We start from the raw sequence: 25314 nt of genomic DNA on the forward strand, positions 1-25314 counted from the left end.
GGAAGAAGAAATGCATCTTGAGGCTCGTGACGATAGAGTTCAGCAAAGCTTGCAACATCTCGACCAAGTGAAGTCACTTCTGACCAAATCTAATAATATGGATTTGGATGTACAATCGCTGAGAACATTTCCCCTGGCTTGGCCCATGGCGTTTGGTGAAGACATGGCTCGTGGTGGTAAAAGACTTATGGAGTTAGCTGAAATCCACTTATGGAATCGTATTCTTGCTGCGAATTGTGATGTGGATACAGCCCTGTCATTCCATGATAGAGTGGTGAAACTTCACTTGAAGAAATTGGGGAAAACCCAAGAAGATTATCTACACTTCCTGAAGTCAGTGTTTAACCAACAAACGCCCATCGCCCAAGCACAATGTTCATTCGGATTAACAAGGCTTCGTCCCTGGACGTTCAATCCACCATCAAGTTATGCTAGTAAGAGATCTGCAACACTTGGTAACCTGTCGGCAGGGAAAAGATATTGCGACATTTCTCGACTTTGCTAAAGCATACGATCGAGCAAACCGCGATTACTTGTTCAAAGTGATGGAAAGACAAGGGTTTGGACCAACGATTCTAGCATGGATTAAGTTACTCTATTCCGGATCAATGAGCTCGCTTATGATAAATGGATGGGCCTTGGATCCTCTGCGACCGACACGCGGAGTTAAACAAGGTGATCCAATATCTCCGTACCTTTTTGATCTTGCTCTAGAATCACTGGGAAATCTGCTTCGAGCGTATCGAGAAGCAGGTATACGATTAACGCAACAATCTCAATTCCAGTAGCGTTCTTTGCGGATGATACCATCCTTTTTGCAGGCAACGCTGACAACCTTCAACAACAGCTACGTTTGGTAGAGTGCTATTGCAAAGGATCTGGGGCAAAGCTGAACCATGATAAGTCTGTCGTCATGTGTTTCAACAATCATCGAGCTGCTCCTACAATTGATCCACTGCGATCACTTCATCAAGGAGAAACAGTGAAGTACCTTGGAATTCCCTTTGGAAATTTTGACATGTAAACACAAATTGCAAACCAGCTCGACAAACGGATAATGTCACGTCTTCGATTATGGAAGGGCCGAGCCCGCACACTCATGGGTCGCCGACTCATCGTTCAGGTGATGATTTTATCTGTGTTATAGTATTTTACGGCCACGGTTATCATTCCGATCCGATTTATCAAACGCTGGCAAGCTATTGTAACGCGATACATCTTGTATAATCATGTCAATGTGGGGATTGGAGGAATACACATTGTTAAGCGAGACCTAGCTATCCTACCTCGGGAAATGGATGGCATTGGTGTCCCTGTAATTGCTGATAGCATACGGAGACAGCATCTAAATCTTCTTCAACAGACTGTACGCGCTTTGGAAGGACATGGAGACATGAGTTCATCAGTTTGGTACTGTCCAATCGCGGAGTTATTGCAAATGCGTTTTGGAGCATATTGACGCCCTTGGTCTGGTGATTTCTTATTTCAAGACCTCTCAGGCCTGCTGGATGGAGAGTTGCAATGTTCCCTGCATGGTGGAGATGCTTGTTCAAAATCTGGTAACGATTGAAGTGGCCTAACAGATATACGCTTCACTACAATAGAATGAAAACACTTCAATTCGGATTATTTAATCCTATTTGGTGGAACACATCGATCGAGTTTCAGGTACTGCCTAACAGAGATGCTCCAAGACACCCTGTTGGAATGGGATCTATTAAATGTCGGGCTTTGTTCCGTGACCTTGCAGCTAGGAAGAAGTGGTGTCTTGTTGATTTCTTGGATGAAACCCATCACTGGCCAACACCAGTTGCATTCTTTCGTCAGATTTGTGAAGTTCTGGACAGCGTCATCGGGTCTAGAGTGAACCTCAGTGATATTTTCGGGCTGTATCGTCAGCTAACACAAATATTCAGGAGGTTACTACCAAACCGAAGATTGGTTTAGACTAATCCAACCAGAACAAGCAAGGGTGACCCACCCCATGCAAGAACTGGGGTGTCCCAGAAGACTTATTCACACAACCTTGAGCGGTATCGAGAGTCTAAGATGTTGTTTGGTCGCTATGGTTCACGATGTAATGCTTCGACGGTGATTTGGGGACCTGATTGTTGGGTCAAGATTATATTTCTTACGATCATTAAATCCCAACATTCAACAGTGTGTTAGAAGCGCTTGTTCAGCGATTGAAACCCTGGAACACTGTTTCTTTTCATGCCCGTCACTGATGGCTACGTGGGATACGCTATGGGAACCGTGGAATCCAGCATTCACCAAACCTCTCTCATGGAAACTACTATTATTTCCAAGCACTCGTGATATTGACTGTCAATGGCGCTGCAATCATCAGTTGTTCATCATGTTGTGGGGAGTTCATACTGCTATAGCTTTCCATGTGATATGGCGACTTCGAAATGATATTTACTTCGAAGAAACCACTGCGGACACGCCAAACATTCCAAGCATACTCGCATCTTTCGGTCGTCATTGTCAATATATTTGTCGACATGCACAAGCCTTGAATGTTGATAGAAGAGCGATTATATTAGCCCTCACTAAATTGGGATTTGATATTCCTGAGTCAGAAACATTACCACATCAAGAACGTCGAATCTGGATTCCTCGCTCTTAATGATTGCTAGGTAAAAGTTGATAATTAGTTAGTTAGCTAGCGATAGTCCAATCTTCCAGTTAATCAACTTCGTTTTCTTTCTTCAGCAGTATGCGCGTTTCCTGGGGGATCTTCATCTTCCGAAGAGAAGGGACCCTCGCCACCGTGATCCGATTCAATAGAGTTGTCAGAATGTACGGCTTTTTCACCAGCATCGACCTCGTCTTCCGAATCAGGAGGGACTTCAAACAATGTCAAGTCGGGGGCAGGCGGCATATTAATACGGGGAGGACGCTGCTTCTTTTTGCGGAGACCGCGTGTGATACTGGCTTGACGCTGTGCATGCGCCGTGGATATCTTCGCAAATGTTGAAACAAATTGTCGTAGTTTGGGGTGAGGCTTCTTGAATACTGCGTTCATCTCTCGGTTGGACTTTTATATGGGATTGTGCCTGCCACTATAGTGTTTGTTAGGCCAAACACGTTCCACTCACTGACGAAACACCGCTTGATCCAGGATGTTTTTGTTTGAGTAGGCTTTGGGCCTACTCAGCGACGGCGTCGTCGGGGACGACACCGCGTGCTCAATCATTAAAATTGAGCGTAAGCAATTATGGAGGAAGAGAGGGCGAGCCTCTCCTCCGATGGCTTGTCGAACTCGACACAGCCATAGCGGCTCGACGCATCGTCGACCCGCTGTCGAAGGTCGCGTTCGCCATGTCCTGCCTTGGCGGACGCGCAAGGAGTTGGGCGTATGGACGCCGACTCTCCGATCCTACGTGCTTCAGCACGTACGAAGTGTTCAAAAAGGAGCTCAAACAAGCGTTTGAGCCCCGCAAAATAAGTTCCGGTCGAGGGCGGAATTCCTCGACTCGCAGCAGGGCAAGCATGACGTCCGTGCTTACGCGCAGCGTGAACGGTACTTGGTCTCGAACATCGTGACCAACCCGATAGACGAGGCGACTAAAGTCGTCACGTTCATGAAGGGACTTAGAGATGGGCCTGTGAAAACCTATCTCTTCCGAGAGTACCCGAGTACTCTCGAAGCTGCAACCACTCTTACCATGCAAGAAGGGTTTAGCCTGCGGCAGGCTAAACCGCATGCGAACGTGTCGAGGTCGCAACCGCGCCCGGTAGTGAGCACGGGAGGTCCGGAACCAATGGACCTCTTGGATGCAACGGCTGCTGACCACCAGCAGCACGGAAGTAATGTGCGATGCTTCCGTTGCGGAAGGATCGGTCACTTTGCCAGAGAGTGCACGGCTCCCGCGCACTACAATAGTGGCCGTCGTGGTGATGCCGGGCATCGCCGCGAACAAACAAAAAACGTGAACATCCAGTAGGCGCGGGGCGCCCTACTGGTAATGCTGTCACGCGTGCCGACATTGGGCACGCGTGACTGAGGACTGCAGTCCCCAGTGAGACCAGGTCTCGCTGCAAGAAGCAATATGACAGGCCGAACCTGGTCATCTTGAAGGTAACGTCGAAGCGAGCGAGCGACTCTCTTCGCGCTCTGGTAGATTCAGGCGCGTCGAACAACTTTGTTCGACTACGAAGCCTGCCGAGACTTGACTTCGAGGAGGTAAATGTACCTCGAAGTCTTCTGGAGGTACGACTGGCAACAGGTGCCATCGTGAAGACCGAGAAGCGCGTCGTGAACGTGCGCTTCTCGTACAAACAACGAGTGTTTGTCGAACACTTTATCGTCCTGGACCTGGACGATAAGTTCGACGTAGTAATGGGCATGCCGTGGCTTGCACGGCATGATCCAGTGATAGACTGGAAGAAGCGCACGCTCGTGCGCTTCGGACGCGACAGCGGAACAGAGAGCGATGGCCCTGTTACCGCAGCGCACGCACCAACAGATGCGCGCGGCTCACCAGTCGCGACAGCGCTTAACGCTGCTGTCCCGGAGTGCCCAGGAAGTGCGCGAGGGCGCGCACAAGTGAAACCAACGTTGGCAATACTGCCGACGTCAGAAGAAAAAGATGTGCTGGTTCCGGGAACCAACACCACGTTCAAGTGTGTAAGGGACAGTCCCGGACCCGAAGAGGTCAGGTCGACGACGACGCGTCGGCTCCGGGAGTTGACGCTGCAAACAGTGCGGACGGTTGCAAACGTACCGCACTGACGCAATTTACATGCGGTCAAGCCGGGCTTGATACCACGTGCCCGCGGACGGGGTCCGCCGGCGAACAACTGTCCATGGCCGGGCCTGGACCAGAAGAACCACCGTGCGGAGCCGGGCTCCGCACAACAAGAAGACGGCGCATGCGAAGAACGCTGCGCAAGTCTCGATCCGGGACCGAGACGCTACAAGAACTGTCTGCCAGGCAGACAGAGGCGGTGACGCCGGGCGTTGAGACGCTGAACGTCTTGACGCGTACCGATACTGGATTCCAGTATCGTGAAATGGAACTCGCTAATCCTCCGACGAAGGCGTCAGAGTTGACTTCGCTTCCAGACATGAGCTGGAAGCGCTTCACGCGCGACTTGCACGATGGACGCATCGAGCAGGTCTGCGTTCTTTCAAACAGCGAAAGAACGGAGAGCGAGAGCGAAGAGCTGAGACAGCTCTTCATGGGAAGTACCACTGAGAGTGAAAACACTCTCAGTGCTAAGACGAAGCGAGAGCGCTTCGAGGAACAAGGTTGGGACTCGCTGAAGTCGAGTCCCTATTACGAATTGTTGAGGGAGTACAAAGACGTACTCCCGGAAGACATTCCTGCGGAGTTTCCGCAGGATAAGGGTATTCAGCACGAGATTGATCTCGTGCCGCGCACGAAGTACTGTGTTACGAGGCAGTGGCCACTGCCGCGAGATCAAGTGAAGGCGATCGACGACTTCTTTGAAAGTCGTCGCAAAGCTGGACAAGTGCGGGAATCGACGTCCCCGCACAGTGCTCCGACGTTCTATGTCAAAAAGCCACAGGGCGGATGGCGCATCGTTCATGTGTATAACAAGCCGAACGATGCGACGGTACCGGCGCAGACGCCGATACCGCGAAAAGATGTTATCATCGATTCGATGGCCGGGAGCACCGTTTACAGTGCTCTCGACTTGCGAGATGGATTTTATCAAATCCTAATGCGTGAGAGCGATATCCCTCTCACGGCAGTGAGCACGCCAAGCGGCATGCTCTGGGAATGGCTAGTAATACCACAGGGGCTTAAGAACGCCCCTGCGACCTTCAACAGGTGCGTGACGCACTTGTTGCGCTCGGTGCGCGACTTCGTGCCGAGCTACTTCGATGATGTGTTCATCCACAACCGAGCTGTGGACGGGAAGACCGACATAGAGATGCACAGGGTGCACCTCCGAAAACTACTTGAGATTATGCGAAAGCATAAGCTCTACACGAACCTGAAGAAGTGTGTCTTCGGGGCGAGCGAGATACCCGTCCTCGGGTGTCTCGTAGGGAAAAATGGTGTTCGCCCTGACTCGGAAAAGGTCAGAGTGATCAATGAATGGCAAACGCCTTCAAGTGTCAAGGAACTGAGACAGTTCCTTGGCTTGGCCACGTACTTCTGCAAGTACGTGGAGGATTACGCGTGCAAGATCCGCCCGCTGTCACAGCTTCTCAAGAAGGAAGCTGTGTGGAATTGGACAACCGATTGCCAAAAGGCATTCGATGCAGTCAAGCGGGGCTTGACTGAGGCGCCGATCTTGGCAGTGGCTGACCAAGATCGTCCATTCCACGTCGTATGTGACGCATCCGACTTCGCGATCGGATGTGCGTTGATGCAGCACGATCACGAGGGCCGTGATCGTGTCGTCTACTACCAATCGCGTCAGCTGAAGCCAGCTGAGCGCAACTATCCGGTGCATGACAAGGAACTCCTTGCCATGAAATACGCACTCGCAAAGTTCCGAGTGTATTTGCTTGGAAGTAGACCGTTTGTGGTCTACACCGACCATGCATCACTGCGCACCGCAGTGAAGTCGCCACACATATCACAAAGAATGGCGAGATGGCTCTCATTCTTTGCGGAGTATAACTTCCGGGTCGAATACAAACCCGGAAGATTGAATGTGGTGGCCGACGCGTTATCACGTCGGCCGGACTATGCAGAAGCTGCTGACGTCAATGTCATTGACGCCATGCGATCGAGCAAACCCACATCGTCTCTGTTGGACGATGTGAAGGCCGCGTACGCGCACGACGCGGACGCGGACGCGAAACTCTTGTTGGCCTATGGCACAGCACCTTCTGACAAGGCTCGTCAGAAGTTGCCCAAGCACCTTCGTGCGCGTGCACACCGATATCGGGTGCACGACGGACTGCTTCTTTATAATGCAGTCGACGATAACGCGGACCGCGTTGCCGTGCCAAATGACCATGACCTGCGACTCAGGATCATGTACGAGTATCCCGATGCCCGTCTGCGGGACATCTCGGACGTGAGAAGACATACGTCCTTCTCACGCGTGACTTCTAATGGCACCACCAGTATAAGTGGGTGCGCAAGTACGTCCGTGCTTGCGAGGTGTGCCAACGCGTAAAGCCTGTGTGTGTGGTCTTCGTCGACCGCTTCAGCAAGATGGTACATCTTGCTGCGGTGCCGGCAGAAGTGACCGCGAAGCAGACGGCCCGTCTGCTCGTCGACATGGTGTTCAAACACCATGGCATGCCGTCCGACATCGTGTCGGACAGAGACCCACGCTTCACAGCGCACCTGTGGCAAGAAGTGTTTACACTTTTTGGGAGCCAACTTTCAATGTCGACTGCGGACCATCCGCAGACGGACGGTCAAACCGAGCGCGTGAATCGCGTGCTCGTCGACATTTTGAAGAGCTACGCTCACTCGTTCCAATACTGGAGCGAGTGTTTGTCGATGGCGGAGTTCGCCATCAACAACTCGGTGCATGCCTCGACCGGGCATACACCGTTTTATGTGAATGCCATGCGGCATCCACGTTTACCGAGTTTACTCGGAGTGGTGGCTCCCACTTTAAGTGGGGGAGGATCTACGACTGCAACACAGCAGCCGCAGAAAGCCGCTTACACCTGCACAGTGTCAGCCGCGACAACAAGGAACAAGACAACCAGGTCTGCGCGGGGCGCAGACCTCGGCAGGAAAAACCAAGGGTCGGCGCAGGGCACCTACACCCATAACAAGGAGAACGAGTCTGTGCAGGGCACAGACTACAGAAGGAACAAGGACCACGGGTCTGCGCAGGGCGCAGACACCGCGAAGAACCACGCAGAGGCCGTGCCTCTTGCGGAGAGCGAGCTGAACTCGTTCAGCTCGGATGCGATTGACTTCATCCATCGCAGAAAAGCCGTAATTCGGTTTGTCCAGGACGCGATTGCAACTTCTGTGGATAGACAGAAGCTGAATGCCGATAATGTTGGCAGGGACAACACAAATGAATTCAAAGTGAGTTCATTGGTTTTGTTATCTACTCAAAACCTGTCTAAATATGCAGTTTCCGATTTCGGAGCAAGCAAGCTTGCTTCGCGTTTCATCGGGCCATTCACGGTGCTGGCACGCCACGGTAACGCATACACGCTAGACATACCGTCTAGCATGCGGTTCCACCCGACATTTTATGTCGGGCGGTTAAAGCCATACCTCCACCGCGAGCCAAGTGGCTCGTCTGACCCGAAGAGACAGACTCGGCAGGGGAAATCCTCCTCTCCAGCGCGACTACGCGCTGGGACAGTTAATACAGTCGGGCCTACAGCCCGACCGGCACGTTCAAGGCGGTCTGGAAGACCGCCACAGCCGGGACACGATAATACAGAGCGGCAACCTCCGCGCTCTGAAGGTACTCCAAGACCGTCACCTGGTCGTCAACACGGCGTTGACCATCGGGGCGTGTTTCCACCACCTCCACCACCGCTGCGAGACGCACGCGGAGACATTCGCTGGATCGTCCAGCGAATTGTTGATCATAAGAAAACAATCCGAGGTCCGGATTGTTTTCGCATTCGCTGGAGAGGTTTCCCTCCCCAGCACGACACATGGGAACCACGGAACGTCCTGATGGAAGACGTTCCAGACATGGTGAAGGAGTACGAAATCCAACACGCACTACCAGCAAGAAGGTAGTGCGAGCGCTGTAGTAATCTACAACGCCTGACGACTCGCGTGCTAGATAATTAGCACGGAGATCATTGAAGCTTTCAGGTATACATATAGTATACCTGTTGTGGTCGCGGTTGCTAATACGCACCGCCACCTGAAGGGACGGTGCGCACGGCGCACGGACACCAGCCTCCACCGCAACAGCGTGGAGTTGTTAATACTTGCCTCACTTCGAGAAGGACTCGAAGTGCTTTGGCGCTTGCTTACCCGATCACGGTAAGCAACATAAATTCGCTTAGAGATGTCGACACGCAGACGCGGTCGACATCGAAGAATCATACACAGACACTGCGTTGTCTGTTCCCCTGGTAGCGGCGCACCTCGCCCTGCCGCGCATGGTAATCAGCAACAGAAAGCTTACCCTCTGTTGCAATGGCAGTCTTCAGCTTGGTCGTGCTCATTGCGGATGAGCACGGAAACCCCCAGCACAAACAATTGACAAGCCGTCAATATTAATTGACGTGTCGAGACCGACACGTCTCAGCTTAACGGGGGATGGTGTAACGTGGTTATACACACACAAGTGACAACAGTCACTTGTGCATGACAACGGTCACAAGTGACAGCAGTCACTTATTGTTTAACAGATAGGATATCTGTTAAAAGTTTTAGATACTTCCTCACCTTGGTGTATGCCACACCAATGGATACATTGAAGTGGGCCACCACAATGAGTGGTCGACACCTACCCAAAGATCCTATTGGTAGAAAGCAGCATCTTTCTACCAATTAGAGACGTGCATATTGGCGGGGCGCTGACAGCCAGCCGCTGTCAACCCCTTTCATAGATGATAAACAGTTTAGCAGATTTTAGAGGAAGATCAATTTACAAACAATACAGTTCTCATTTTACCTTAAACTAGCTACTTGGTGTTTTATTTTATTTATATTGTACTTGCGGACTTAAGTATAATAAATTCAAATTATTAATAAACTCCTACGCTTCCTCATACACGTGGCGCGACGTGTAAGCTCAAGTAGTGAGCCAAAGTAGGCCCACTACAGAGCCGCTGGCTGGGTAGGTGGCTCATCGCCAGACGCTTCCCCATCATTTGCTTCATCTTGGATGCTACTTGCATCAGGTGCGGCCACGTCACCTGTCCCATCTCCAGCGCTTGCATCCCCCCCCCCCCCCCCCCACCATTACCACCACTACCGAATTGGTTTTATCACCAGATGCAGACTTCTCCAGGAAAACCTTCCCCTTTCTCAAATTGTGCCACCACTTATCCAGATCAGACAGCTCAGTTTCAAAATCGTCATCTCCAAACCGGGCGAGTTCTCCACTGATTCGACCAAAGGATTGTTGTGCGCGGCGATATTTCTCTGCCCCAGTTATACGACCGGCAAAGCGTCGATCTGCTTTGTATATCTTAGCCACAAACGGCACCGCAACCTCCGACAACTCCTCTGGAGATAATCGACTTTGTCCGAACCACCTACATACGCAATCATGGCAGAAACCATGTCAAAACCTGGAATAAAGAAAATACATGGACAATACATGGACAAAACCTGGACTCTCCAAGGAGAGATTGCCGAGAACGGAATGGCGAGAGGGTCGCCACAAGACTTCCTGTATGCCAGCAAGCTGATTTCTAGGGACGCCCACGAATCGTGTTGAGCCTGAAAGACAGGCACGTGTACCAAGTCTTCTCTTCCACATCTGATACTGAACGCTTCTTGCCCTGGCGGCGTCCTTCCCTAACTTGCCTCTATCCAGCGCTAACAATCCTTCCACGTTCACATCCAGGTCTTCGTCCAGGTTTACTTCCATGTTTTAAAGGTGAAGGGGCTGGCGCAAATTCCTCCCGTTCTGCGTCTTCCCCCTCCGCGCCTTCCTCCTCGTCTTCCTCCCACGCGTCTCCCCCTCCACGTCTCCACCCCCCCCCCCTCGCGTCCTCTTCTTCCACGGCCCCTTCCTACGCGTCTTCCTCCTCCGCGTCTTCCTCCGTGTCTTCCTCCTCCGCCTCCTCCACGTCCTATTCCCCCGCGTCTTCCTCCCCTGTGTCCCTCTCTTCTGTATCACCATCGTCACTTTGCGATGTTGAAGCAGGCGCATGAGGTCCAACAAGTCCTGCACGGGTCTCGCATGCACGCATCAAAGCTTCGGATTTCTGCGATTTTGTACGCGCGGAAGCTACCTGCTGGCGAGCTTCCTCCTACAGCTTGTACTCCCACTTCCGACACCTCCTAGAAAAAATATCCTTAATAATACGTTATCAGCTTAAACAGGGATGCTTAGCGCGCGTCCACCACTCGCCGCAGACTGGCTTCTGAGCGCTGTGGCCCCCTTCCGAGGGAGCAATGGGCTGACGATCGAGAACAAGCGCGAGCTGATTGACAAGAGCGCAGCGGAGCCTGGCATGACCCATTCAGAGCTAGCGCGGTGGTCCAAGCGAGCATTCCGCTTGCGCAAAGCCCCAGCCCGCAACACAGTATCTGACATACTAAAGAACGCAACCACTATCAAGAAACCAGAGTACGGTGAGGGCAAACGGCGTAAGCCGCTAAAGGTAAAGGCGTCTGCTTTAGAAAAGAATTTAGAGGAGTGGGTGGGTAGCGTAGAAGCGAGGGGGCTCTCGGCGACATGGTGCTGACGAACATCAAAGTTCAGAAGCTGCCGGCCAATACAATGGAGCTCGCTGTTGTGGTCGTCTACGGAGGCCAAGACGGTGGCGCACTGTTGGCAAAAGACTGGTCTTGCGACTCCCCTTCGTGGAATCGACGAGCCGGACGAAGACGGCGAGGACGAGGGCGTTGAAGAGGGCGATGCCGACGGCGAGATTGTCGATCTGATGCTCAAAGTGGCGTCAATTAGTCTGTAGTGGCTAAATCCTGCAATAATTTTTCATGTACATGAAAAATACACAACAGCTGGTGTCGGAAGTGGTAGTACTACCTGTACTACCTGTATTGACGAGCGTGCTCGGCCATCTGGGCCTTGATCTGTGCCGTCTTGGGCGTGCGCGCCATAGCTGTGGAGCCTCCGGTTCTCCGCGGACGACGTGACGAGCGCCACGTGGCGTGATGCCGCTCCCCCGAATTGGTGGCTGTTAGCAAAAAAGAAAAATGACGGTAATGAAAAAACGGAATACCTTCCCCCTGGGCAATACCTGTATGCCTCCCTGTATAATACCTGAAGAGTAAAACCTGGGCGCCACACGTGCCGTTCAATGTATCAGAATTATCAGAATTATCAGGTGATCGTAGACATCGTAAGCAAAAATCAACTTTAGCACTGAAAACAAGGTCTCGCCGGATTGCTTAGATCTCTCTCATTGTCAAATGTGAGTCGTGTCAATGAAGCGCAAGTTCACAATGGAAGAGGAGTTGCAGACTACGCGATGTTCAAGCCTCCAAGGAAAACATTGACGAGTGTAAAATGAGCGGCAACTTTCAGTACACTCGATGTGGTAACCGTGAAAGTACCGGGTAACGATGTGGTTCGAAGCTGGCTGACCCGTGCTTCGAAGGCTGTATCCAGCGAGACCATCATCACAAGCTTCCGTCGTTGTTTCCTCGGAGCGGATGATCTACTCTCTCTGACTACGGACTCCATCTACGGAGAGGCTTTTGTGGCTTTGCTATCTGAACATCGCGCGGCTGCATCTACCAACGACGATGTAGTTGTGGAAGCTGAAAACAGCAGTGAGTCTGAAGATGGCGACTCGTTCATCGACATCGGAGAGGCTGATCTCTAAGCAAGCGCATGCAGCTTTTAGGGCTCTTCCTAAATCAACACGACTCTCACTTGACCACTATAGTGCCCCATCCCTTTAATAGTACCCCCTTCAATAATAACCCACCCTTGGAGGGGGTACCAACGGAGTGCCCCATGGGGCACTATTACAGATTTTACAGTATATGGTAATAGTAGTAGTGATATCGTCTAAAATAGGATAGTAAGTTTCCATCGGATACTATTTTAGAAAGTACTACTAACCACTCTGTCCAAGATCGGATCAATAATGATGGACACAAAACATAAGCGACTGAACTGCTGAACGGACTACGGCAGGATAATTGTTCGTACAAGCATTAACTGTATGCTATTTGTTTGTTGGTGAATAGCACAACACAAACAATATTGGTGGCTCTAGACGGATTTATCCGGACGAGAACTGGTTGGATCAGTTTCGTTGTGCTTCTTCATTCAGCGTCTCCATGAAGACTTCGATTGACGAAGTTGTAATAATTATTACGTAATATTTAAATTTACCCTTCTGTGTGGTATAATTGTGCTTATTTCCTGCTACCTACTCATTTCCTGCAGCCCAGTCCAAATTGACGAGGTGGCGATAAGGGAAATATTCATACCGACCGCATGCGTTAGTGGAAAACAAGAAGAAAATAACATATTAACTGGCAAAGATTGGAGCACCCAATCAATATCGTATCTTATTTGCGGAGCGAGGCGCACCAAGCAAATGCTGCGGCCGCAAAGCAGGCGAAGAAGATGCCCGTAGAAAATATGATATTCCCACCTAGCTAAGCACAACTTAAGTAAAAATCCTCCTATCCCACCCTCCTAGTTGTTGGTACTTCAATACATATTGAACACAGTCTTCGAACTGCGAATCCGTGTGAAGTCAAGTTTTCGCTGCAAACTACGCTGCATCTAGAATGTCTCCAATCCACTGCGAGATATGGGCCATAGTATCGCGAGTTCCATTGGGCTCCATCATGAACGCGTGACCATGGGGAACAATGCGGTGTCGAGCGGCTGGGAAGCGTAGCTGATATTCCTGCACGAATTCACCCGGCACCCAATCGTCCACTGCCGAGTACACAAACAGTATTTTCTCTGCATGCTTGAACACCAATTCGCTGTCTAACTCGATGACATCGCTTACTTCGCTTGCACCCATGCTAAATACATTCTGCAGCACGATAGAATTCACCAGAGACAACGATGCGAGCTGAATGGTGTCCGATGTCTTGGATCCAACAGCGCGACGAATGATCCAGCGGCGAAGCGAGACTGGTATGATAGTTTCTAGCATACCCACGAACATTACCACCAGCTCGTAGTTGTTGAACAGCGGCATCATCTGTCTCCCTCTCCGGGAAAGCGCCACGTGCATGATTGTAGGCTGCAGGAGACCAAGCCTGGCTATCTGTTGAGGAAATTGCCTCGCAATGTCCAGCAGGATGTAGCTCCCAATCGAGTGTCCAATGACCACCAAACGCAGATAGGGATTTTCGAGAAGTCGTTGCTTTACGTAGTAAACTTTCTGGTCCAGCTGCTCCTGCAGAGTGAAATCCCTGTTCTGGTTTCTCCAGGGCATCACGTGGCCTGCGTGTGACAGACAACGCACATCATGGCGCCGTCCGAGCTTCTTCACAATCTGCTGCATTAACGGTATATAGAAGTACGGGTTACCAGGGTTTCCAGGAATCACCAGCACCAAGGTTTCGTCCGCATGGAGATTTTTCTCCACCTCGTCATCGACCTCTTCCACCGGGTAGAATACCAGTGACAGAGCCTGGGTACCGTCTTCTGCCACAATGTTCCACTCTGTGATAGGGGAGACGAATGGCCTGTGCGAACTGGATTCGACGTGTTCATCTTCATTTTCTTCTTCCATGTCGGAACCGGCAGTCAACTGGCGGATGTGAAGTTGGTCCAACCGAAGTTGTTCCAAGCTAGCCTGGCGACGCTGATACAAGAACCGAGCGACAGCAACCAGCGCGATGAGAGGCGTCGATACGTTGTGTTTTTGCGCTTGGTCCTTTACGGTCTTGAATGTTTGGTCAAAGTGGAAATACTCGGGGATGGCAGTGGCGGTGAATTGGCCGACGAATATCGAACAAAGCCGGGTGGAGACAACATCTTGCGTGCTGAGTTAGTTGAAAATGACAAATGCGAGCTTACACCAGTGATTCTGGTGGTAAGGACGCCCAGATCTTCTCGGAGTAATCTATACTTCCAAGTACATGTATATGCACATGGTATAATCATCCTGCTTGCGCCGATACCCACGCCGAGAGAAGGTGGCTCCACACTGACTTCATCAGCGGGAGAATCCGACGTAAGCAATCATACATGAAGCTCGCGCTGTGAGGGCAGAAGTGACTCAGCAGCATTGTCAGTTATGAGTTATAATACTAGTTCGGCGCAATTGCATTCGAGGTCATAGGTGGCGTCTCAGAGCGCAATTTTCATTCGCCAAACACTACAATACAACACCGAGGCACTAACCCGTGGGTGTTCAGTTATTCAAAAGAACCTTAGAAGCATATGCAATGTGAAAATAAAGCCCAACTGGCAATTCTACGCTGCCGATGCGTCAACTTCGCGTACCTGCTTGGCATCAAGAACGTCGCCGATCCACTGCGAGATGTGAGCTGCCATATCGCGCGTCCCATTCGTCTCCATCATGAAGGCGTGGGCTTGAGGCACCACACGGTGCTGAGCGTTGGGGAAGCGCACCTGGTACTCCTGCATGAACTCGGCGGGCACCCACTCGTCCACCGTCGAGTACACAAACAGCGTCTTGTCCTCGAACTCCTTGACTATCTCTTCATCCAGATTTGCCACGTCCTTCATTTCATCAGCCGCCATCCCCAGCACGTTGCGCATGACGGTCGCGTTCACGAGCGACAGCGACGCGAGTTGCAACGTTTCGGACGTCTTGGAGCCCACCACACGGCGCACGATCCATCGCCGCAGCGACACCGGCACCAAATACTCCACCGCAGCAACGAGTGTCACTCCCCGTTCGTAGTGGTTGAACAGCGGCATCATCTGCTTGCCCTTGGGGGACAGCGCCATGTGCATGATGGTCGGCTGCATGAGCACCAGCTTGGCAACGTGCTGCGGGAACCTCCTGGCGACGTCCAGAGCAAAGTAGCTGCCGATCGAGTGGCCAATGACGACAAGGCGCAGCGTCGGGTCCTCCTGCAGCCTCTGGTTGAGGTAGAAGGCCTTGTGTTCCAGCTGCTCCTTGAGCGAGTAGGCTCGGCCGTCGTTCTTCCACGGCATGAAGTGGCCGGCGTGCGACAGGCAGCGTACCTCGTGGCGCCTGCCGTGCTTCCTGACGATCTCCTGCATGAGCGGCAGGTAGTAGAACGGCACGCCCGGGTTGCCGGGGATCACGAGCACCAGCACGTTGTCACCCTGCGCCTTCTCCATTGGGTAGTACACGAGCGACAGGGCCTGCGAGCCGCTCTCGTCCACGACGTGCCACTCCTCGGCGGGCGCCGCCACGGGACTGGGGGCCACGGCCGCGTCGTGTCTGCTCGGGTCGAACTCGGTGCTCAATTGGCGGCTCAGCCGGCGGTGCAGACGCAGCTGGCCCAGGTGGCCGCGGCGCCGGTGGTACACGAAACGGGCCAGCGCCAGCGCGAGGAGAGGCGCCAGTACGCGGTGGCGCTGCGCCTGCAGCTTGAGGTTCTCCAGGAAGCTGGCCACGGGCGGGGGCAGCGACGTCATGGCTGCTTGAGCGGATCCTGATGAATGGCGTCCTTCGAGCGGCTGAAGTACGTCGATGCATGGATTACTCAACATCGGGTGCTATTGGTTGAAAAGATAGGCGGCTGTGATTGGAGGAAAAGGGATTATTTTTGTTGACTCGACTGACAAGTTCAAGCTCACTTAGGCATGTCTTCGGAGGAGGACGTCTGGGGCGCCGCTGCGTCACGGCCTGCGGAGCCTCACCGCGCCGGTTTGGATACGCTGGGGATGGAGAAGGTTGTCTCTTCTCTGCGTGTGCTGAACGGGAAGTCCGTGCAGCTGCTGGCGGCGGAGAACCATGAGGAAGTAGAGTCAGCCTTGACGCGCGTGCTGGGCTGGCTGCACACGCAGATTGCGGCGCCCTCGCTGCACACTGAGGCGTCGTACCGAGCTGTGGAGGAAGAGAAGAAGGCGGCGGAGCTGTTCGCGGTGAGAGAGCTGTCGCAGGTGTATTTGAGTTGGCACGAGCGGCGGCAGACGATGAGCTCGAGGCTCTGGATGCTCTGGGTGGAGCTAGGCTGCTCGCTGGACGTTCTGCGGAGCTGTGAGGCATCGGAGGAGGAGACGCAGAGCTTTGCAGTGCTAGTGATGAGTGTGCCGCCTCCGCGGGGCTTCCCGACGTCGGAGTCGCACTGCAACAAGGATAAGCAGGTGGTGTTCAGCCGTGAGCTGTGGGAGGCTGCGGTGGCCAAGCCGCTGCACGGAGCTCCAGCTGGTGTGTTTGATGCTGCTGCAATGAAGTTGATGGAGGTCTACCTGCACTGGATGACAGCCGCTATGCGTGGATATGAGGTCGCGTTCATTGCGAACGTGGCGGCGCCGCTTCGTGACCATCTGCAGGCGTCGACAGGCAACTCAAAGCTGACGGATACGTGGTTAAAGTTTGCGAACTTCAAAATGAGCCCTAATGGCTTTACGAAGAATCCGGCGAGTGTTGCTGTTACGGTGGTCGTTTTAAGCGCATTGGCTTCGGCAAGTCGTGCACCTGAAGTGGTGGAGTATCTAGAGTCACTAGGTGCTGCAGTGGTTGACAAGCTTTCCCGTGGACTATTCCCACAGCCGCATAGCCCCGTTGCTATTGTTGCGATGGCATTGGGCCTTGCTGCTCTCATTGATGCTAGATCTCCAAAAAGTCTAGCGATCCGGATGCAGTCAGGAGCCACGGCGCTGCTCTGCCAGTGTGCGCTGCTACGGCTACTTTGCTTGCCGCTATTATCTCCGCGGTTAAAGCCATGTGATGATGCGACCTTGTCTGATTACCAAGAGGAAGTTCGTCGCAGAGTACAAGCTTTGGTTGCCGAGCCTTCTCACGCTGTCCTCCAAGAGTATTCGCTTCGATTGACGGAAGCGTGTATTGAAGAGATGGTCGGGTTTTTCCAGACTTCGCTTGGGGCCCACCTCTCGCTTGTTACAGCTGCGCAGTCTGTGCTTCCGGCAGAGTTGTTCCGTTCGAATGTGTTGACCAAAGCTCGGTCAACAGCTGACCGCGCGGCCCAAGACGAAAGCTTGCTCATGTCCGAGCCCGAACTTGTTGCGTTCCTCAAGCAGTTCTACGGAGGAGTAGCGCCGACCTTGGAGGTTTTGTCGACGGTTCATCTTGTCCGTTCATTCCTCGCGCTTTCTCGAATCGAGTTTGCGCGCGAGGTGTGTGCTGCAGCAACTGCGAATGCCTCAATGCAGACTGTCACGCAAAGCTTGGAGCAGGCATTGGAGCAGACAACAACGCCACCCGAAGCGATCTTTGCACCAGTTTTACGGTCTCTTACGATGCATTCGATGACAGCGAACACCGCTATTCCACCAGAGGTAGATATCGTCGCTGGATGCCAAGCGTTGGCAGTGGGCCTTGTCATGCAGCGTAAGCTACGCATATTTCTGTTTCAGTGCACGAATCTGATCGACGATGCGCTGGCGGTGGTCTTTTCGGGGCTCTACAACGTTTTCGAGCCCGTGGATGCCTTCGCGCATCGGTTTCTTGGAGTTTGCCTCACACACCTGGGGCAGTTCACACCGCTGTTTACGGTCTTCCCACACTATCTGCAAGTAACGCTTGCTGCGTATCCAGCCATTGCAACCCGCCAAGCTCTCACGAAAGCCTGTGGTGCCATCTTCGGTTCGCTTTTCTACTCCGAAGCTCTCACGATGCCGGCAAAAAGCAACAGTGAAATTGTGGAGACGGCTCAACGAATGGTATTGTGGGCAGTCCGTAAATGCTGCGACCGGAGCTCAGAGTTACTCGCTGAGGAAAACAAGCGCGCTATCGAAGCCGCATCAACTGATAGTCCCAACAACAAGTCTGGAGAGAAGTCTGCAGGGAAACCGGCTGCTGAAAGCGAAACGGATGGGTTATATCTCGCAGGGCTGGTGTTCGAGCTCATGAAGATGGCGCCAATGAATATCTTGCAGGCTAGCGCAATGGAAGCTGAAAAACTTCTTGCCCGTTGGAAGAGCAACCCACGCATTCTGCGCGAGCTGAAGAGTGCGCTGTTTGCACGGATCTCTCAAAACTGCGACGCCGAAAAACGCGCGTGGTTTGCCGCCTGGTACATCGAGGTCGACAGACTTTACGCAGTCCAACCCGAACCTGCTGCCAAGACCATGACATCGTCTCGCCTGTAAGTCACTCGTATAAAGCGAACGCAAGTTGGTAAAGTGAGTTTTCAAGATATTTGAGTTTTTTTTTTTGCCTACGGGAAGTAGGTAGATAAATGGTTGCTCGAGGCACGCAAAACTGCTGGCTCGGGTTTGCTCGCTCGTCCACTTACAGGCGCTTGTCGCCGTCCCACTTGTAGAACCCCTCGCCGGTCTTGCGTCCCAGCTTGCCCTGGGCCACCTTCTTGCGGATGATCTCCGGCACAAAGAAGGCTGGCTCGTTCGGGTGGTCGCGCACCCAGCCCTCCAGGATGAACAGCGTCGTGTCGAGCCCGACGTAGTCGGCGAGCGTGATGGGCCCCATGGGGTGCCCGGCGCCGAACTGCATGCTGACGTCGATGTCCTCCTTGGAGGCGTCTCCACGTTCGTAGAGCGAGATAGCCTGCGCCAGGTAGGGCACCAGCAGCCTGTTGACGATGAAGCCGGGCGTGTCCTTGCAGCTCACGGGGTGCTTGCCGATGTCCAGCACCCACTGTTTGCAGGCGTCGAAGATCTTGGGGTCCGTGGCGTCCGTGCGGATGACCTCCACGAGCTTCATGAGCTGCACGGGGTTGAAGAAGTGCAGGCCCACGACCTGCGACGCGCGGCCCGAGGACCCGGCGAAGTCCGAGATGGCCAGCGACGACGTGTTGGACGCCAGGATGGCCGAGGGCTTGGCTACCTTGCCCAGGTTGGCGTAGAACTCCTTCTTCACCTCGACGTTCTCCACGATGGCCTCGATCACGAGGTCGCAGTCCGCGAGCTCGGCCAGCTCCGTGGTGGGCGTGATGCGCGCCAGCGTGGCGGCGGCCTGCTCGTCCGCCTGCTGCTGCGTGAGCGTGCCCTTCTTCACGCCGCGCGCCAGCAGCTTGGCCAGCGAGCCCTCGATGCGCTGCATGCCGCTCTGCAGGCCCTTGGGGTTGGCGTCCAGCGCCACCACGTCGAAGCCCGCGGAGGCGGCGGTCTGCGCGATGCCGTGGCCCATGAGGCCGAGCCCGACCATGCCCACCTTCTGGATCTTCACGTCGCCCGCGGACGTGGCCAGAGCGCGCGCCAGTAGCGACGGCGTGGCGCGCGGCAGCGAACGGAGCAGGGGGCGCAGCATAGTTAGAGGAATGCGGTTTGGAGCTCTTGGTCTCAGCGCAGCTCGGAGGATCGGCGACTGACGTTGACGTCGATGGGCCGCCGCGCTTCAAACGTGGTGTTTACGCAGCGGACCCGACGTGGGAGAGATCTTCAACCAGTAGCAGCTTTGAGAGGGCGTGACGTCGCCGGCGTCGTGTGCTCCGAATAGAGGCCCTGGTCAACCTGCTTGCTGTTTTGAGCGGGAAGGAGATCGTCGGCCGGCTCGTTACTGCGTGTTGGACTTTCCTCTTGAGTAAGGGCTCTCGCTGCTGGTGCAGCACGATCAATAAACTTTGGTGTACTAGTATGTATCAAGACGATCATGGATCGACACTTCGTCTGGCAGAAGCTGTGCGTTTCGAGGCAATGTCGCGTAGTGCACCGGAATGAAGTTGTTGGACCCATCTCATCTTATTCAGCGGAACGACTTCAACGTATCCATCGCTGCCTTGAGTAAAGTTTGGATGCTGCGCGCAGCTGTGGTGGAGCTGCGAGGCTGCAGCAACTTGCCAGCAAGCGAGCTTGACGCCCATAAATCAGCGGAGCGCGCAAATCGCGAGTTGTCGACGCCGCAGGTTTCACCACGCAACAAAGCACGCGCAATGCTGACAAGACCGTTTGCCAGTCTCTGCTCGAGCGAGTCTGTCTGGTCGCGAGTTTCATTCCGGCCTCGTGCAGAGCACTGCAACCATGTTTAACTCGGCTGACATGTGAACGTGCTGCCACTGCTGCAAGCTCAGCTAGGGAACTCGTGACCACTGCATCAGATGCAGTGCATCTACCCCTGGAGTCCGCAGCTGTAGCTCGCCACGTTGCCGCCTTGCCGATCTGCGCGGGCTTTCTCCGCCCTCCTCCTCCTTTTTTCCAGTGCCAGCCGTCCTCAGCGTGTCGTCCGTCCACCCTCCTCCAGCTGAATCAGCGCATCGCCTTTCGCAGGGCCGAGGCAGTGACGTATCTTCGTCCACGAGCGGTCATTTCGGCAAAGTCTCCGCGCCGCACAGGCCTCTTCCTCCTCCCTGCCTACGCCGCCATGGCCGCCAACGAGAACACGTACCTGCTGACGCGCAGCCTCAGCGGGGAATGGGACGGCGGCCACATGACCGTGAAGCCCTACGGCCCGGCCGTGACGCTGGCCATGGCGCTCAACTACGTGATCGGCACGGGCTGCTTCGGGCTGCCCTACGCCTTCATGGAGGCGGGCATCGGGCTGAGCCTCACGCTCATGACGTTGGGCGTCATCGGCTCGCTCATCACCATGAACTACACGCTCGAGTCGCTGGCGCGTGCCGAGGGCGTGTGCGCAGCCACGGGCGGCGGCGTGCCGCGCCACCAGATCACGTACCGCAAGTTCGAGTTCGCGACCATCGCCGAGATGTTCGTGGGGCGGCTGGGCAAGGCCGCGGTGCAGCTGGTCATGGGCTCGTACTGCATCGGCTCGCTCTGGTCGTACGCGTCCGTGTTCTCGTCGTCCACGGCCTCGCTCTTCTTCTCGTACGTGCTGGGCGAGTCGTGCGACGTGTACGGCGACGCGCCGTCCAGCGGCTGCCTGGACGGCTATTACGTGTTCATGGCCATCTTCTCGGCCATCGTGCTGACCATGGTGCTCATGGACATCAGCGACCAGGCGCTGGTGCAGAAGTTCCTGTCCGTGTACCGCATCGTGGCCTTTGCGCTCATGCTGGTCACGATGCTGGTCAAGGTGCTGAGCGACGGCGGCGACCTGGTGGCCGCACGCTACTCTGCGATTGGACTTGTGAACTGGGGCAACTTCGGCAAGGGCTTCGGCCCCACGCTGCTGGCGCTCAACTGCCAGTACAACATGCCGGACGCGCTGCAGCCGCTGAATCCCAAGTCCAAGGCGCGCTTCGTGGCGTTCGCGGCGCTACTGATTGCAGGTGTCTGCTACCTGCTGGTGGGGCTGCTCGGTGCGCTGGCGTTCGACAAGATCAACCCTCTAGCGACGCTCATGTGGAGCGAGTACACGGGCTGCGGTAACGGATGGGAGGAGTGCGAGCACACCAACCCGGTGGGCATCGTCGTGCAGCTCATTATCCTGCTCTTCCCGGTGGTGAACGTCGTGTCAGCGTACCCGATGGTGGGCGTCACGGTGGGCGACAACATGCTCATGTCGTTCCCTTCGCACCTCACGTCGCGCTTTGGCGAGAGTATCACGCGCAGCATGTGTCGATTGTCGGTGGCAGTGCCACCCATTCTGTTCGCCATCGTGTTCAAGCGCCTGGACTTCATTTTCGCTATTGCGGGGCTGTTCGGATTCCTGCTGGGGCTGACGATTCCGTGCTGGTTCCAAGTTATTGGCAGCCGCTACTGCCAGCGCGTGTGGGGATTCCCTGGTGCGGCGATCACCGAGTTCACGGAGCCTATCGTGAGTTCTGTTCCGTTCGCTAGCACTTTCCTGGCTCTCACATTCGTCATCACGGCAGTCGCCATTGCCACGATCAACGCATGAGTGAAGTAAAGCGTGATACGGCACCCGGCAGATAGAGACAGAAAGAATGGGGCATGCATCACGTGTTCAATCGACAATAGTGCAACCAATTTCTAGTGCAGCCTTCATGTAAATGTTCCTACTGAAACAAGTAGCTGTACGAACTCAGCTCGTTCCCCATGGGCAGGGCGTAATCTGGCCGTTCGATATCTTTTTGCCGTACTGCCAAACGGCGAAGGACGACACTGCATTGTTGATCCCATCGAGCGTGAAGTCCTGCGGGTAGTTGTCTTCGTTTGTCGACCAGTCTCTACTGTCCCCAGTGCAGTTCTGACCCACGTAGAAGGCGATGCGCGCCTTGCCGCTGAAGCTGCCGACCGTCGGAAGGCCTTTCCATTTGACCGACAACGCTCTGTTGTCCCAGCAGGCCAGGTTGAAGCACCGCTGCGCTTTCGAGAAACCCCAATGGTACTTTGGGCCTTCAAACTTCACGTCGGAGTAGAACGTCACTTCACCGTTCCAAGCCGACACCTGTCCGCCCAACAACAGCAAGACGAAGAACAAGAAAATTGTTGGCACTGCACGGGACTGCATGGGAGTCGGTTCGAGCTGTTAGCAAGAGGCCGATCGCAAATTGGAAAATGAGCATGCCCCCAGCAGTGCAAATTGTCGCCTCATCAGAGGCCATGCTAAAATCTCCTTCATCCCGCATAGTCTACCTTACTGGTGCCAACTTTACTGGTGCCATCTCTGGGTAGAAGAAAATGGCCCCACAGATTGCGCAGTCCAAAAAGGCAACTGGCACAATTCGATGTAGCCATCTCTTACTTGGCATTTTGTTTGAAGAGCATCATTCACACTTATAGAGCACTTTCGGTTCCATTAGAAGGTCCATACAGTACAGGCATGGAGGCCGACGGCGTGAAGGACGAACTGGCGGCGATGCAGCTCGGCGAGAGCGAGGACGTGGCCATGGCGGACGCCGACGCCGGCGTCATCACTCTGGACAAGGTGTCGCTGTTGCAGGAGAGCGTGGACAAGATGGCGCTGAGCATGTTCAACGCGCTGCGCCTGCTACCGGCCGCGACCGGGGAGGACACCAAGAAGCAGGAGACCAAGGACGCGGTAAGCGACGAGTTAGCCTGGGGGAAAACTGCTGCAATGCCGAGGGTTAATGTGCCGCGCTGCTGGCAGATCACGTCGCTGGCGAACGACGTCCTCAAGATGGTGCAGGAGACCAACGCGCTCATCGACGACCTGCCGGGACTGGACAAGACGGAGGCGTGCGTCGTGCTGGTGATGTGGTTGGAAAGGAGGCGGCGCAGATGCTGACTCTAGTGTTGCTGTTGCTGGTGCTGTTGTGGCGGCGCAGAGAGCAAATGGAGGAGCTGCGGCGGCTGCAGATCCAGAGCGAGGAGGAGGCTCAGACGCTGCGCCAAGTGGCCGAGGAAGCTGGTGCGTTGAACAGAGCTGGTTGAGGATACGGTGGGGGATGCTGACGCTTGGTTCTTCCTTCGTCTGCTGTGCTTACTGCAGAGCGGTGGATGGATCGCGCGCGCGACTCGCTGCGGGTCATTTCGGAGACGCGTCTGCGTCGCTGAGCATTATAGAGTACGAACGACCACGGCCAATTCGCGGCAGTTATCTTGCGCATCGTGGCATGGCGAGATAGGAAGATAGCATTAGACTGCAACAGTCTGCACTCGCTGCCAGCATGAAGACAAGTGCGTGGGCATCATGCTCGAACCTTGACGCGAGCACAGGATTGGTCAATAAGGTTAAATAACGAATTCTGATTCGTCTAAAAGCGGTACAATTATGTCATTCCAAGTCATCGTTCGCAGCGGGAAGTGAGTGAAGACTATGGCGGATATCTACGGCGGCCGCGTGCTCGCGGGCGAAGACAGCGAAGAGGACGACGAGGATGAGGAAGGTAGGTCGCACTGGCGAAAGAACACTGCCAATCGCGCGGGTTTAGACGTCTAATTCCCTTCTTTTCCGCCGCAGAAATGAGCTTCCAGTTCAACGGCTTCGGCTCGCAGGGGCCTCCAGCAGCGCCTCGCTTTGCCGTGCCCACAGTCGTAGCTCCGCCATCAGGAAATGGGGGCGAAGAGGACGAAGAGAGTGACGAAGAGGAGGAGGCAGAACTGCAGCTGAAGCTGGAGGAGAAGACGCCGCAGGTGGAGAAGCAGGTGACGGGGGAAGAGGATGAAGAAGAGAACGAAGAGCAGGGGCAGGGACAAGAGCCGTCAACACAGAAGGCAGCAGAGGAAGTGCAGCATTCAGAAGCGAAGAAGGTGATTGGGCCAGTGGCTGAGAAGGAGGAGGATGAGAAGCAGGACCAGGAGCTGTGGCAGGTGGATGAGAATGTCAACGGCATCGAGGTCATGAGCAATGCGTTCGTCGATACAGTGCAGCCCTCGCTGGACGCAACAATTCATCGGATAGCTGAGCTCAAGGAGAGTCAACAGGTAACGTTTGAGATTAGAGCGGCGGTACTTTTAAAGCGGAGGTGCTGACGTGGTTTGGACTGTGCCTGATACCCCCAGCGCCTGCTGAAGCTGTTGACGGAGCAGAATGCAGGGATCAAGTCCAACAAGCAGCTAGAGGACGCAGCCGTGGTGCTGGAGAAGCTGCCATTCTATGTGAAGAAACTGCAGGGCATCAAGCTGGCCATGCAAGAGATCTCGGTTAGCACGGAAAAGATGAAGCGTCGGGCCGAGGGGCTACGAATCGACGCGCAGTCTTGTACGTCGCGTGGAGTGCTACCAGTGATGTGCTTATTCTAACGTGATGCGTGCGGCGCTGTGCAGATGCAATCGAGAAAGAGAACAAGAGGGACGCGCAGTCGCAGTGGAATAAGTTGTACGCCGCGAAGAGCGCACCGAGCCCCGGAGTGCCCCCTGCGCAGTCTTAAGTAGCGTTTCAGTGGAGCTAGAGCACGAGTGGAC

The 25314-nt window shown here is 54.3% G+C and overlaps 8 protein-coding genes across 8 annotated transcripts; 4 read left to right on the forward strand and 4 right to left on the reverse strand.

Moving 5' to 3' along the window:
* Positions 1 to 13312: 13312 nt before the first annotated feature.
* On the reverse strand, positions 13313 to 14293 carry IUM83_04754 (uncharacterized protein; the record flags this gene model as incomplete). Its single annotated transcript, XM_067928851.1, has 1 exon — positions 13313 to 14293. The coding sequence occupies one exon, from the start codon at positions 14291 to 14293 to the stop codon at positions 13313 to 13315; it is 981 nt and encodes a 326-aa protein (XP_067796169.1).
* Positions 14294 to 14881: 588 nt separating this feature from the next.
* Positions 14882 to 16140, reverse strand: IUM83_04755 (uncharacterized protein; the record flags this gene model as incomplete). Its single annotated transcript, XM_067928852.1, has 2 exons — positions 14882 to 14902; positions 15010 to 16140. 2 exons carry the CDS (start codon positions 16138 to 16140, stop codon positions 14882 to 14884), a joined length of 1152 nt encoding a protein of 383 aa, XP_067796170.1.
* Positions 16141 to 16308: 168 nt separating this feature from the next.
* On the forward strand, positions 16309 to 17299 carry IUM83_04756 (L-allo-threonine aldolase; the record flags this gene model as incomplete). Its single annotated transcript, XM_067928853.1, has 2 exons — positions 16309 to 17176; positions 17283 to 17299. The coding sequence occupies 2 exons, from the start codon at positions 16309 to 16311 to the stop codon at positions 17297 to 17299; spliced, it is 885 nt and encodes a 294-aa protein (XP_067796167.1).
* A 1623-nt stretch (positions 17300 to 18922) lies between these two features.
* Positions 18923 to 19897, reverse strand: IUM83_04757 (Hydroxyacyl-coenzyme A dehydrogenase, mitochondrial precursor; the record flags this gene model as incomplete). The annotated part of the gene is made up of 1 exon (XM_067928854.1): positions 18923 to 19897. The coding sequence occupies one exon, from the start codon at positions 19895 to 19897 to the stop codon at positions 18923 to 18925; it is 975 nt and encodes a 324-aa protein (XP_067796168.1).
* Positions 19898 to 20947: 1050 nt separating this feature from the next.
* On the forward strand, positions 20948 to 22384 carry IUM83_04758 (Transmembrane protein; the record flags this gene model as incomplete). Its single annotated transcript, XM_067928855.1, has 1 exon — positions 20948 to 22384. One exon carries the CDS (start codon positions 20948 to 20950, stop codon positions 22382 to 22384), a length of 1437 nt encoding a protein of 478 aa, XP_067796161.1.
* A 144-nt stretch (positions 22385 to 22528) lies between these two features.
* On the reverse strand, positions 22529 to 22957 carry IUM83_04759 (uncharacterized protein; the record flags this gene model as incomplete). Its single annotated transcript, XM_067928856.1, has 1 exon — positions 22529 to 22957. One exon carries the CDS (start codon positions 22955 to 22957, stop codon positions 22529 to 22531), a length of 429 nt encoding a protein of 142 aa, XP_067796162.1.
* A 312-nt stretch (positions 22958 to 23269) lies between these two features.
* Positions 23270 to 23964, forward strand: IUM83_04760 (Mediator complex, subunit Med21; the record flags this gene model as incomplete). Its single annotated transcript, XM_067928857.1, has 4 exons — positions 23270 to 23488; positions 23558 to 23646; positions 23736 to 23818; positions 23900 to 23964. 4 exons carry the CDS (start codon positions 23270 to 23272, stop codon positions 23962 to 23964), a joined length of 456 nt encoding a protein of 151 aa, XP_067796323.1.
* A 262-nt stretch (positions 23965 to 24226) lies between these two features.
* Positions 24227 to 25280, forward strand: IUM83_04761 (Aspartate-semialdehyde dehydrogenase; the record flags this gene model as incomplete). The annotated part of the gene is made up of 4 exons (XM_067928858.1): positions 24227 to 24296; positions 24371 to 24834; positions 24913 to 25111; positions 25177 to 25280. The coding sequence occupies 4 exons, from the start codon at positions 24227 to 24229 to the stop codon at positions 25278 to 25280; spliced, it is 837 nt and encodes a 278-aa protein (XP_067796160.1).
* Between the last annotated feature and the right edge of the window lie 34 nt (positions 25281 to 25314).

The sequence above is a fragment of the Phytophthora cinnamomi genome (genome assembly GCF_018691715.1).
Source record: "Phytophthora cinnamomi strain GKB4 chromosome Unknown Contig17, whole genome shotgun sequence".
In the NCBI taxonomy this organism is placed as follows: domain Eukaryota; phylum Oomycota; class Peronosporomycetes; order Peronosporales; family Peronosporaceae; genus Phytophthora; species Phytophthora cinnamomi.